Raw genomic sequence first — 14,234 nt, 5'->3', positions numbered from 1 at the left:
AACATTCATTTTCTTAAACTTAGGAAATATTCCTGAATAAATATATCAGTAGAATTATATGTAACAAGGAAAAATCAAAATTAACTTCTTTAAAAAGTTAATTTTGTTTGAACTCAAACAAGATACCTATTGATATCATTCAAATAACTTTTTCAGGAAAGGATTTTCATTGCTAATTTATTTTTGGAAGAAGTAAATATTCATCAGTCTTTGCTGATGAACTACGGCTTATGACCTGTAAGTTCCCCCAAAAAAATACTCATTAAAAGAATTCAACTACAGTGAAATAAAGTAAAATTACAGAAAGCTTTAATGTATTTTAATAGAAATTATGTACCTTCAAAAGCTTTTACTTCACCCAATTCTTTTATAGCCTTGAAATAATACAATAAACACCTTATTAAAAATATAACATGACTGTAGGTCTGTTATCCTTCTTGCCTACTTCTGACCCGCGCCCCCAAAAATTAGCTACCTAAAATAAATGCCCTAAATAAAAAGTAACCTCTTTTAAAAATATGCAGAATTTACAAATTCACATCACCACTGTCCTTCAAAATAGTTACTTTAAAAGAAGCACACAAGCCAGAAAAAGTCAGATTATTCAATAATCATTGGGCCTTTTTTTTAAAGGGTAATGTTAACCTCATTTACCTACTTTATCCAAATGACTTTCAGCTAACTAAAAAAAAAAAAAAAAAGGATCCTTCTTCCAGCAAGAAAGACTGTCATCACTGAGATTATTAATTTAAAAAAAAAGTGACATAAGGGTCTGACTGCAAACCTCAAAGTAAGAGTTCAAAAATTAAACTTTTTATGCATTTTATATACTTACAATTTGTGTGTGTGTGTATCTTACATATTTACAAACTCCTAAAGCATCAAACTAGAAAAGGACATCTACTTCAAAATAAAGGTTCAAGGAGATTTTTTGTAGAATATGTTTCAAACATCAATATAAGCTTTAAAAGCTAATCCATCAGTATTTTACATACTACCTATATATTTATGAGAAAGTTCAATATAATTTCCTACCTGTATCAATTATTGGCTTTTACTGGGTATTACTGTTTTTCCTTTAATAGCTGAAAAGAAGGAAAGCAGCTCCTGAAAGCTAAGAACTGGCCCTGTACTGTAAGACAGGCTTTTGGGTTGCTCTAAAAGCTGGCATGGTATTCCCATGTAGGTTGTTGAACATAAACAATTTCAGAACATACCAATAGTACATCAACTGCATCTCAATAAATCTTTTTTTTTAAAGCAAATAAAGAACACCACCAACTATTATTAAAGATCACTCTGGGACTGATATAGCTCAAGACAAAAAAGAAAGCCAATCCATAATCATGTGAGAACTTAGACACAAGAACATTGACCAGAATGTCACAAAAATGACCAAACATCCCTGGCTAATTATGAGTGACACTATTTTACCAATTGCAAGCTTTAGCCTCCATTTACTCCCCATATTTTCTGGATAAGATTTAGTAAGATAAATCATAGGACTACTACCTAATAGGTAAATCATAAATCATGGGATTACTACCTAATCATAGGACAACCCGTACTTCCTGACAACAGCCAATCTAGAGCAAAGCCCCATTACTTCAACCTTATGCAAAACCATCTAACACAAACTCAAGCCCTACAAAAAATTCTTTCTAACACATTTTTACTGACATGCTATTGTTCTCCAAGGTGCTCATTCTCCTTCACAGCAATGTATTAGTATTTGAGGTTAAACTCCCTTTCACTCCTAATATTGCTTACTTCTGCCTTTTAAACTTAATAGATAGAGGTTTGCTAGTTGTATATCTTCAAAATTGCTGATCCCTTCAATTCCCCCAACTTCTAGTTCATTTCTGCTTTTTATTATTTTCTTTTTTCTAAGTTATCTGGACTTACACTATCCTTTTTGTATTTAGCTTTAGCACACTCTAAAAACTTTGTCATGTAAAACTCTTCACTAATTTGAAATTTAACTCCTAATTTGATTTCTTCTATGGTATGTTACTTAAAAGCGTATTTTTATCTTCAAAAATATGGGAGTTTGGGTTATCTTTTTTGCCCAATAGTTTCTAATAAAACCAGAAGAAATGATCTCTAACATATTCCTTCTCTGATACTGAGACTCACTGGAAAACCTAGCAGATGGTCAACTTTTATAAATGTCCAAATGCACTAAAACAAAACTGAATCCTGTCCTGATTGCTAAATGCACACGATCAAGCCTGTATCTATTTTGCTTAAATTTTGAGGCTGCTTGATCTATCAGTTTTGGAAAGAAGAGTATTAACAGTTCTCTTATGATTACAAATTTTTCCTTTTTCAGGTGTGCAGCAAAATGATTCAGTTATACACATATATGTGTATATATATGTGTGTGTTTATATTCTTTTTTTAGATTCTTTTCCATTATAGGTTATTACAAGATATTGAATATAATTCCCTATACAATAGATTCTTGCTATTTATTTACCTTAAGTTTTTTTTAATGTTTTTTCCATAATGCCTAGTTCTTCTTCTTTTATGTCTAATAACAATACATAATTTATTAACACTTCTACTAAGTTCTTAGAAATCTAATCCCACTATTAGTTGTACCCATTGTTTCTTGTTTACATGGATGTTTTATGTGTCCTACAGTTTTAAACTCTAAATTCATCAATAGGATTTTATCTTTGAGAAGCCTATGTTGTTTGGATTGAGAACATATACCCTCCAGATAAGATTTCTGCCTTTGTTTCTTGCACTTTTCATGGTGGTATCCGGTTTTGGGAGTTCCCAAAGGACCATGGTTATAAATCCTTAATAGCTAATCCCTAATAGCTCAGGATATATCAGAGTTTCTTTATCAGTTTCTTGACTTTTCCTCTACCAATGAAGAGATATTTTTCTTCTACAATCTGCTTTTTGAGAGTATAGTCATTGAGGGTCTAGGACACAAGACCATGAAGACACCAAGTGACAAGTCCTTAGATTATGCAGACTAAAACCTTCAGCATTACCACCAAAAGCATCCCAAGCCTCAGCTTTTGGTACTTAAGGCCCTGGTTTTTAATTTCAATTATATTTTGGTCCCTGACATCTTCCTCACGTTCCTGAGCAAGCTCAGGTGTGTAATTCAAAAAATATATGCAGTATTGTTTATCCAGTACATTCTCAGTGTTTGAGATGAAGATTTTCGGTTTACCTAATGCCTGATAACTGGCCAATAGTGGTTAGGTTTTTAGACTCAATATTGTAAAGGGATATGTTTTATTTTTTTTTAATTTAGTAGTTTTTGTTATTAGCATTTTAAAGTGATTCATATTCACCCTTCTTAGATGGAGATGAAATAAATACAAATTAAATCAACTGGCCATTGATCCTATTTCATGGAAATGGGTGAGTCAGTGCTACATAATTTTTAAAAATGCTAACCAAAACATCCAGGAAAAAAGTCCACATTTTTTTTCATATAATCATGCTACTAATTTAACTTTGCAATCATTCCTATCTTTTCCCTTTAGTGTTCTGCCTTGCACATCTGTCATGATCTGTAAGAAAATAAAATCTATAAGATTAAATTTAGTCTTATATTTGTTTTTTAATCAGAAATATCTCAGATCTTGAAATACTACTTAAAAAAACAATGTCTAAAAAAAGTATCAGTTCAGTCACTTAGTTGTGTCCGACTCTTTGCGACCCTATGGACTGCACCACACCAAGTTTCCCTGTCCATCACCAACTCCTGGAGCTTGCTCAAACTCATGTATCAGTCCTATACATTAAACCCTGAGAATAAGTAAAAACATACTACATTGGAAAACAATTATATATTCTTAAAGAACTAAACTAAATTGCAGTTTTAACCCTGAAATTATTTTCAATCCTGGAAACACTTATACAAGTGGCATACATTATTATTTAAGGTAACAGCAGATGAGTTATTTAAAATATGTCTACTTTCTATTTATCTTCAAAGGATATAGTTAAGCCTTAAAATTTAAAAATTATGATATAGAAGAAAAAATTATCACTTAATTTTGAATCTTTAAAAGGAATAAACTAAAAAGTATTTCTGGAGAAGGCAGTGGCACCCCACTCCAGTACTCTTGCCTGGAAAATCCCATGGATGGAGGAGCCTGGTAGGCTGCAGTCCGTGGGGTCGCTAAGAGTCAGACATGACTGAGCGACTTCACTTTCACTTTTCACTTTCATGCACTGGAGAAGGAAATGGCAACCCACTCCAGTGTTCTTGCCTGGAGAATCCCAGGGACAGGGGAGCCTGGTGGGCTGCCGTCTATGGGGCTGCACAGAGTCGGACACGACTGAAGTGACGCAGCAGAAAAAGTATTTCATAAAAATACAAAGAAGAGTAAATATATTAGAAAGTTTAGCACTTACCAAATAATGTCAGTTTCAGTATCCTACTACACTGAATTGCAAAGGAAAGGTCAGAACTATCAAAAATTGTTATAAGATCTCCATCTGAAACAAATAAAAATTTCAGATTTGCATCAGTAGTAAGCTAGGATATATATCAATTAAAATGCAAAATGTGGATCACAGAGCATAGAGAATCTTCCATAAAACCTTTAAGCATAAAGGATCTAGGGAAGACGTATTTATCCAAAAGAATACTAAATTAATTTTATTTCTTTCATGGCAAGATATTTCTCTTATTCTCATAAGACGAGCCAACACATATCTAAGATTAATGTAATCTTTTACTAATCACCTGGAGGAAATTACAGTTTAGATTGAAATCTTTTCTATTCTAAAATATTTAAATATATTTACCAGAAATCAAGGTAATAATTATTGTCAAGATTCAAATTTTAATTCTAAGCACAGTAAAACACCACTGACACAAACGGAGGGGAAGCCATATATAACAGTAACTAAAAAGGTTGCAAAAATTTTTTTTCTGCAAAATTGTTCTAATAAATGGGTAGACAGTTGAGTCTTTCAGGTCTCCAATCATCTCAACACTAACATGAAAACCATCAATTCTCCTCAGGAAAAATATTCCTGTACACAAGATTCTGAAATCCCCTAGATCCCAAGGATAAAGAATACTATAATCAGCATATCAATTGCCTGTTCAAAAGCTTTCAAAGGGCTAGGGAAAAAATGGCTAGAGAAAAAACAGAAGAGAAGCCATTCCAAGGTATCCTCACAGACACAGCTGGGGGAGCAGGGCTGTCACGGGGAGGCTGAGAGGCTGCTCCAGCCATGCTCTGTACACCAATTTTAACACTGATTAGGCCGGTTATTTTGGATAAAGATGGCAATAAAAGCCATAACTGAGAGTTTTATCTTCTCTTTACAGCAGACCAATGTTTTGGGTTTTTTTTTTTCACAACACACACATCTAATGCTCAACTTTAGGGATTCTACTCATAAACATATTTTTAAGTACATATGTAAAAGAAGGAAATTTTCTATAACTGATTTTTTCTTTTCTGATTTCCCCAACAGAAATAAAGAGTATCTATGACATCAGGAATTCTTTACCTAAGTCAGCTCTCTAAACTAGTACCCAATACAGTCTATGGAACACAAATCTGTATAATTTAAAAAAGCACTCAAAAACACAATGAAAAACAAATTCAATGTGATAACCAGATGTAGAAGACAGTTTCAACAACGACGATACCCTAAGCTAGGGAGTTACAAACTGCAATCAATGGATAAATTCTGGCTTAAAGAATTCAAACTAAGGATAGTTTTTTATATTTTTAAAAGGTCTACAAAAAAGATTAGCAAGGCCTTATAGGACCCACAATTCTAAAATATTATGTTGTCCTTTAAAGAAGGAGTTGGCTGACCCTTCCATAAACAAAAATGAGTTAAAAGAAAGGCAGTAAAATAGTAAAGTTCATTTAAGATATGCCAACTCTGAGGTAAGAGCAAATCATCTCAGGTTTTGTTGTACAGTCACTAAGTCGTGTCCAACTCTTTGTAACTCCATGGACTGCAGCACACCCGGCCTCCTGGTCCCCCACTATCTCCCGGAGTTTGCCCAAGTCCACTGCCAGCTCTGAGGTAAAAGCAAACCATCTCAGGTAAAACCATTAAAAACTTGAGTTGTAAAGTCAAACAAGAAAAAGAACAAACTCATCACATTTACACACACATTTGGAAGTCAAACGGGATAATCAATATATTGTAAATAGATGACGTTACTAGATCAGTTCAGTTGCTCAGTCGTGTCCGACTCTTTGCGACCCTAGAAAGGCAGCACGCCAGGCCTCCCTGTCCATCACCAACTCCCAGAGTCCGTTACTAGGGAAGAGAATAAGAAAACGCTCTCCTTTTTTGTTTCTTAACAAGGATGACCCTCAAAAATTTGTTTTGGGTAACATTAGATGAAGGGGTTTCCCCTGTGACTCAGCTGGTAAAGAATATGCCTGCCAATGCAAGACGGAGAAGGCAATGGCACCCCACTCCAGTACTCTTGCCTGGAAAATCCCATGGATGGAGGAGCCTGGTAGGCTACAGTCCACAGGGTCGCTAAGAGTCGGGCACGACTGAGCGACTTCACTTTCACTTTTCACTTTCATGCATTGGAGAAGGAAATGGCACCCACTCCAGTGTTCTTGCCTGGAGAATCCCAGGGACAGAGGAGCCTGGTGGGCTGCTGTCTATGGGGTCGCACAGAGTCAGACACAACTGAAGCGACTTAACAGCAGTAGCAGCAGCAGCCAACGCAGGAGACACAAGAGATGTGAGTTCAATCCCTGGGTCAGGAAGATCCCCTGGAGGAGAGCATAACTATCCACTCCAGTATTCTTACCTAGAGAATTCCATAAACAGAGGAGCCTGGCAGGCTACAGTCCATGGGGTTGCAAAGAGTCGGACACAACTGAGCGCCTAACACTTCCACTTTTCAGTATTATATGAAATATTGAAAAAATGAAAAGCATATTATACCTCTAGTGAAATAATTGGCTTAGTTGACCATCAGTGATTTATACTCTCCTTCCACAGGCTAAGTTGTTGTAAAGTGGCTAACCAAGCAGGGACAAGTTCCCAACCCACTAACATCTCAGCACAGTCATGTGACTGGGGTCTGGTTAATGTGATGTGAGCTGAAATATAAACCACCTCAAGGCCTAGAGAATACAATCTCCCATGTGATCCTCTATACTCCATCTTCATGCATCTGCTTGCTGAATGCATGTGAGCTTGTAAGCCATGTACTGAAGACATCAGAGCTTATGTCAACCTGGGCCCCTGAATAATTTCTTGAACGTTAAACCACTGAGATTTTAAGATTTTTATACTAACAGCTGACATTACTTTAAACCAACACGCAGAGAGAAACACAGAAGCTATTAGGAATAAGAAAACTGAGATAGCACAGTGTCAGAGAAGTAAGAGTATTTATAAAACGATGCTGAGGATAGCAGTGCCAAGTGTTGAGATCAAGATGAAACAGACTGGAAATAAATTCAGCAGTAGTAAAGATACTCGTAACCACCTAAAGCCCAATTTCATTAGAGATGTTAACAAAGACAACAGATCAAAAGAAAAAGAAATAGAGTCTACTGAGGCAGGTGTGAAACCCTGCAGTCGGAACAGCAGAACAAACTGTAAATGCAGGAATAATGATTCTGATTATATTTTCATTATCAAGGCCAATTTTTTAAAGAGATTTTGCCTTGATTATACCAATAATAAACAAATGCTTTATGTTTCAAAAAAGAGAAACGACAGTCTACTAATATAATTCCACTATGTCGTTGATGATATATTTGTCAGGTAAAACCCATCTCCATAAAAAGTTTTGTAGTCAAATTAGCCTGGGAACACTGCATAAACTGAGAAAGTACTTCAGCATATTACGTGCTCTGAAAATTCCTGCAAAAAATCAGCTTTTCCATACTTTCACGAATACTTTCTCATTCAAAATGTACTACCATCCCTTTCACTTTAGGAAATATAAGTGTAAGTTTGGTTTTAAAGCAAAAAGGAAGCCAGAATTGTACAGGCATAAAAGAAAAACAAATGGCTTGTAAAAATGTGTGACAGTATCCTATCACTTAAAACCCCTTTCTAATAATAAATCACTTGGCAAATTTTTAACTTATAACTAACTACATGAGCATTCCCTTAAGTAAAGGAAAGTGGTACTCAATTACCATAGGAGGAAACAGAATTTTTATTTGGAGTTCAATGAAAAATGGGCAAAAGAACACATATAATATTTAAACTTCTAAAAACTTGAGAAATACTCTTACCTTCATCTTTATATTTTATTGTAACTTCATCATTACTCAGAAGTTTTCCTCTGAAGACTCGCTGCATCATTAACACTAACTCATCATAAGTAATATCTTCATTATGAATGGGAATTCGTCGAATATCCTCCCCAAGTTGAGCTTTTATGATTAGTTTCCCACTCAGATCCAACTGCCCATTCATGGTGGACTCCAGGATGTTGTATATATATAACTCTAGAGAAAGACTGACAAAATGATCTTGATGATTAAATAGCTATAAAACATACTTAAAAAGCTAAAAAGCAAAGCTACTATTCAGTTCAGTTCAGTCGCTCAGTCGTATCCAACTCTACGACCCCATGAATCACAGCACGCCAGGCCTCCCTGTCCATCACCATCTCCCAGAGTTCACTCAGACCCACGTCCATCAAGTCAATGATGCCATCCATCCAGCCATCTCATCTTCTGCCGTTCCCTTCTCCTCCTGCCCCCAATCCCTCCCAGCATCAGAGTCTTTTCCAATGAGTCAACACTTCGCATGAGGTGGCCAAAGTATTGGAGTTTCAGCTTTAGCATCATTCCTTCCAAAGGGCTGATCTCCTTCAGAATGGACTGGTTGGATCTCCTTGCAGTCCAAGGGACTCTCAAGAGTCTTCTCCAACACCACAGTTCAAAAGCATCAATTCTTTGGCGCTCAGCTTTCTTCACAGTCCAACTCTCACATCCTTACATGACCACAGGAAAAACCATAGCCTTGACTAGACGGACCTTTGTTGGCAAAGTAATGTCTCTGCTTTTCAATATGCTATCTAGGTTGGTCATAACCTTCCTTCCAAGGAGTAAGCATCTTTTAATTTCATGGCTGCAGTCACTATCTGCAGTGATTTTGAAGCCCCCCAAAATAAAGTCTGACATTGTTTCCACTGTTTCCCCATCTATTAGAATCTAAGAAATTCTCAGTTTCAAAGGAAATTCACTGTTCCAATGTTACCATATTTATGGTAAAATAGTCTGGAACTGGTTTTATTATGTGCATAAAAAAATAACTTTTATTATTTTATGTCTGTTATTATTTTACCCATATATTTAACTGCTCATCTGATTTAGATTTCTTACTTAACATGTCTAGAACAAAATCCTGATCTTCCCCTCAAAGTGTGCTTCTCTTGTAGTTTTCTCCATCTCTATTAATGACAATTCTCCTAAGATATTCAAAATAAACAACAAAAAAAACTTAGTTCCTCTCTTTCCCGCACACTTTACATATACCAAATTGCCAATGAATATAGCTGCCACAACTTTCAGAATATCTCTAGAGGTCTACTCTTCACCTCTATCAACTTAATCCAAGCCACCATCATCTCTTGCCTGGATTACTGCAAAAGACTCCTAACTGGTCTGCCTGCCTTTTACCTTTGTTTGCTTAACAAGTGAGTGAGTGAGTGAGTGAGTGAGTGAAGTTGCTCAGTCGTGTCCAACTCTTTGCGACCCCGTGGACTCCTCCGTCCATGGGATTCTCCAGGCAAGAATACTGGAGTGGGTTGCCATCTCCCTCTCCAGGGGATCTTCCCGACCCAGGGATCGAACCCAGGTCTCCCGCATTACAGGTAGATGCTTTACTGTCTGAACTGAAGGGTTTAGAGGCCGTCAAATGGACACGACCTATAAAGGCAATTTTGATGGTTTTACATAGAAATGACCTCTAATGGAAGAGAACACAAATGGGAACTATTTGAGATACATTTCTATGTAAAATGCTTAACAAAAGTACCCTCAACACATCAGAGTTATCCTGTTAAATAAAATCTGGGAGGTATTGGGGGCAGGAGGAAAAGGGGACGACAGAGGATGAGATGGCTGGATGGCATCACCGATTCGATGGATGTGAGTTTGAGTGAACTCCAGGAAATGGTAATGGACAGGGAGGCCTGGCGTGCTGCGATTCATGGGGTCGCAAAGAGTCAGACATGACTGAGTGACTGAACTGAACTGAGTATAACTACTTTAAAATCTTCCAATAGAGTCTCTTCTCACTCTTGATAAAAGCCAGAACTACAAGGTCAAGGTCTGATTTAACTTCATTTCCCACCTCTCTCCCTGGCCACTCTGCTACACTCAGATTTTACCATCTCCTTCTCAAGACTTGGCACTTACTGCTTCCTTAACCTTGACCCCTTTTCCACCCCTCACATGATTCAGATCTCTGATCAAATGCTAACTTCTCAGAGGTTCTTCCTGGCTATCTAATTTAAAATGGCTTTACTGTCACTTTCTTATTCAGCTTCATTTTCTGCAAAGCACTAATCACTACCAAACATTTAAAAAGTATTAATTTTTATTCTTTTCCACTAGAAGATAGGGAAATAAATGGTTTTGTTCACTGTTATTTCTGGAGCCTAGAACAGTGCCTAGCACAGTTAATTATTCTACAGTCATTAAAAGAAGGACAATCATTAAATACTAGCTTCCAAACCCTACTAGCATGTGTATATTAAATGCTAACCCTGAAGAGCAAAGTATGTGAGAACACTAAAATAGTTTCAAAATTTTCTCGCTAAAATAAGACAGACTACATGAGCATTTTCTCCAATTTTCTTATTTTCAGAACTTGAGGATAAAGAACAAATCAGTGACATCCTCCTGAGCTTTCTAAAAGACTGTCCACTATTGTTTCTCCATCCTCCGTAACGCTCCCATCCCCAATCCTGAGTATGTGTGATTAGACAGCACCCTTAAAAATAAGACAGTGTCAGAGAACTAAATACTAACTTGCTATTGAATTCTGCCTTCTTGGGTTTTATCTTAATCTTAGGTATTCAGCGTGCTTCTCCTATAATGACTTTGCAATCCTAAATTCAAAATAATGTCTGCAGTCTCTAGTAATTTATACCATTATCATATAACAACAGAAAATACACTTTCGCTTAATTAATATGTTAATATCTCTTCGTCTCAAGGCCTATCTCTTCTTTCCGAGACCAAGATGTTCATGAACACATTATTTGTAACCACAGAGCATTTCCTACTGGTCACATTCTGGTTTCAAAACTATGCTTTTCTACTAGGAGCATTCTACTTTCTTCTCTTAAATGTGTTATTTTATTAACATATTTAGTTTTCCTAGTTCTCTACATCTGCTCCTTTGTGTGTGTGTGAAAACACTCTACCTGGCCCCCAACACACCAACACTTCAAATATTTGAAGGAAGTTTTCATGAATCCTAATTCATTTAATCAGTAGTATACATAAATGCCCTAGTATCCTCATACAAATGCCACATGTCCTTCCAATTAAGTACTTATTATTGTCTCTAGACTCCCTTGACATCCTCTGAACAAATTAATTCTATGAATGAATCTTTAATGCCCATCTTAAAATGGTGCATTAAATACAGAATCTAACACTCTAAGGTCAGTTAAGAACAGAGTGTACTATGTTCTACCACCCAGATGCTACGCATGTCTTAACATAGAAAGAGAATACAGTCAGTGTTTTATCTGCCAATTCTGAGGATGGACATTTCCTAAAGACTTGGATTAACTGAAACCTCCATACAACCCCCCTTCACCTGTGAGCCAAACCAGCCCTCTTCATTTGGCAAACACTTAAATACCTACTGCGTGCCAAGTTCTGAAATATAATTACTTCAGTAAGATGGTTAAGATTTCTCTTTGTTTGTCTTGCAGCCTGAGAGTAATAAAGAACTTCAAATCAATCTATGTAATCTTCTCTTCCCTACAGGATGTGTAAACCGTCAATAATGCAGTTGAAGGACCAGGGCTTAGCTCCAGCAGGATAGTACTACCTATTCTCAGTAGCTTCTAGAATAGTGCCTGACATACAGTAAGTAAAGATTTTTAATACTTTTTGTTCCCTAAACAAAACATGAATGACAAGTGATAAAGTTCTGATAGATTAAAAAAAGGCAGTACTATCAGGTCAGTTCCTAAGTCAAGCCTTCACACTAGCTAGAGATGACTCCCTACAACTGACATAACCCTAAATAGAGACATTTCCAACAATGAATATAATTGATATAATCCTTTTGATCATAAAGGAATTGTTGCCCAGTTCCAATGACTCTGAAAATATGAGCCCCTTTTTAAATACTTGACACCTGCCATGTTTGCCTGCGAATTCACTTACTGGCTAGTGCTTCTCTTGGACTGTAAACTACCTGTGGCCAGGAACCAGGTCTTCTTTCCTAAGGCTGTCTCCATTTTGTGCAGTCATCGCCATAAGTTATGGTATAAAACAGGTTATCACAAAAACAAAAGCACCTCGAAATTCTCTCTTCCAGAGAAAATCCTATCACCCTATTTTTTATGTAACTGTAGAATCCAGGTCCTCTTTTTCTCTAGCCTCAATCACAAAGTAGAGACTGCTATGAACTACTAGTTCCCAGGGCTGCTGGTGACATCCTCACAGCTTTTTCAGCTCCCCATTTCTCCTTTCATCGTGTCTTTGCCCTACTCCCTCTGAAGGCCAGAAATGACTCGGCCACTAACTTATGAAATCTTCCAACAGGAACACTGTTCTCAGAACTGGACAGTAAAGTGACATGCCCAAGGAAACATGTAAAAAGCCTGCCTCTTTGAACCAGGATCCAGGTTCAGTGACCAAACCTCCAGCTCCACCAGCCCTGTGGTGAGGGCCCTGTTCAGTGAATTTGCTTAGGCAACTCCAGAGGGTAGAAATTTCCTTTAAGAAACCCTAAACAAAACCAACCTTCGAGTACTCCAAAGAATGCAAAGGGCCTCAAATTCTGCCTGACCCAGAGACAGCGTTGATGGTAAAGATTTCTCCCACTAGCTGCGTGACCTCAGGAAATACTTCTTAAAGTCTCACCTTCGTCAACTGCAAAATGGGAATATCTAAATTTGGAAGAATCCTTGTAACGATTAAATGAGACTGTGAATTTAAACTACTTAGCACATTGCCTAGCAAAGTAAACTCTTGAAAAGTTAGTTGTCATCACCACTACTAGACTGGGTTTGGCCTCCAGACGGCGCTTGATGAAGCACTAATATGGTCAAGGAACAAGGCTTCCCCAGGCGACCCCCAATCAACTAATTCCCATAGGCGCCATTCTCCCCACTTCTCACCCTTTCAAGCACCTCTGAGGGTTAGGCACTGGACCACCCCAGATCTCCAAAAATCCCTCTCCGCTCCCTCCGGCTGTCCGACGCCTTGGAGCCAAGCGCGATCGACACAAATGTTCTTGCTGGCACAAACATCTCCTAAAGCTCCCCATAGGTCCGCTTCGTTGCCACGGTGGCCAGTGGCACCCCCACTCCGCCCCTCCCCCGCCGTGGCCTCTCCTCGAGGCGAGGCCCGGCCCGGCCTCAGTCCTCGGCCTCCAGAACCTTCCCACGACCCCTCCGACCCCACCCGCCCCGCGCTCGCCGGTTCGAACGAGGCCCTCGCAGCGTTTCCACGTCTCCCGGCCAGCCTGGCCGGAGAAATCTGCCGCGACCCCGTCTCCAGCGGCCATACCGTCTTCCCGAGGCCGCCACTGCCGCCCCTCCGCGGGTCTCCGCTGATCCGACCCCGTGCGAGGCCGCCACCGTCGGGCTTTGGGGCGTTGGGGGAAGGCTGCGGTCACAGCCCACTCGGTTGCCCTCCGGGGCCGCCGCACCTCGCTGGCAGACTCGCGCGGGCCCCGACCAATCGCACTGACCCACCAAGCCTAGCGAGAGCTCGGGCCCAGTACGTGGCAGGTGGGGAACGAAGAGGGGCGGGAATAAGAAGAAAATCTGTCCTTTCGCTCCGCCTCAGAGCTATCGGACCGACCCAGGACGCATGCGCGACGTCGATAGGGCGGGGACTAACGACGCCGGGGTCTGCAGGGGTCTGAGTCTCTGCTTTCTCACTGGATGACTGGATAAGTGTAGGAAGTGCACGCAGAACGGATGGACGCATGCGCGGGGCGTGACCAGGCACTTCCGGTTTTCCTAAGCAGTAGTATTTCCCGTTTCTCGCCCGTGGGCGGGACGTAATTTGGTCTTCTGGACTCTGAGA

General features: G+C 38.8%; 1 protein-coding gene across 1 annotated transcript in view; it reads right to left on the bottom strand.

Annotated features, from left to right (window-relative positions):
• Positions 1-13,980, bottom strand: part of TFG (trafficking from ER to golgi regulator) — a 32,313-nt gene extending 18,333 nt beyond the window's left edge. The window contains 3 exon segments of the mRNA NM_001192976.2: positions 4,390-4,473; positions 8,232-8,458; positions 13,710-13,980. Of these exon segments, the coding sequence (NP_001179905.1) occupies positions 4,390-4,473; positions 8,232-8,415 (268 nt within the window). The 5' untranslated portion in view covers positions 8,416-8,458; positions 13,710-13,980.
• Positions 13,981-14,234: the final 254 nt, after the last annotated feature.

This window comes from Bos taurus, chromosome 1, assembly GCF_002263795.3.
Source record: "Bos taurus isolate L1 Dominette 01449 registration number 42190680 breed Hereford chromosome 1, ARS-UCD2.0, whole genome shotgun sequence".
In the NCBI taxonomy this organism is placed as follows: domain Eukaryota; kingdom Metazoa; phylum Chordata; class Mammalia; order Artiodactyla; family Bovidae; genus Bos; species Bos taurus.
The sequence above is the reverse complement of the archived record's forward strand: the minus strand, read 5'-3'. Positions and strand labels throughout refer to the sequence as shown.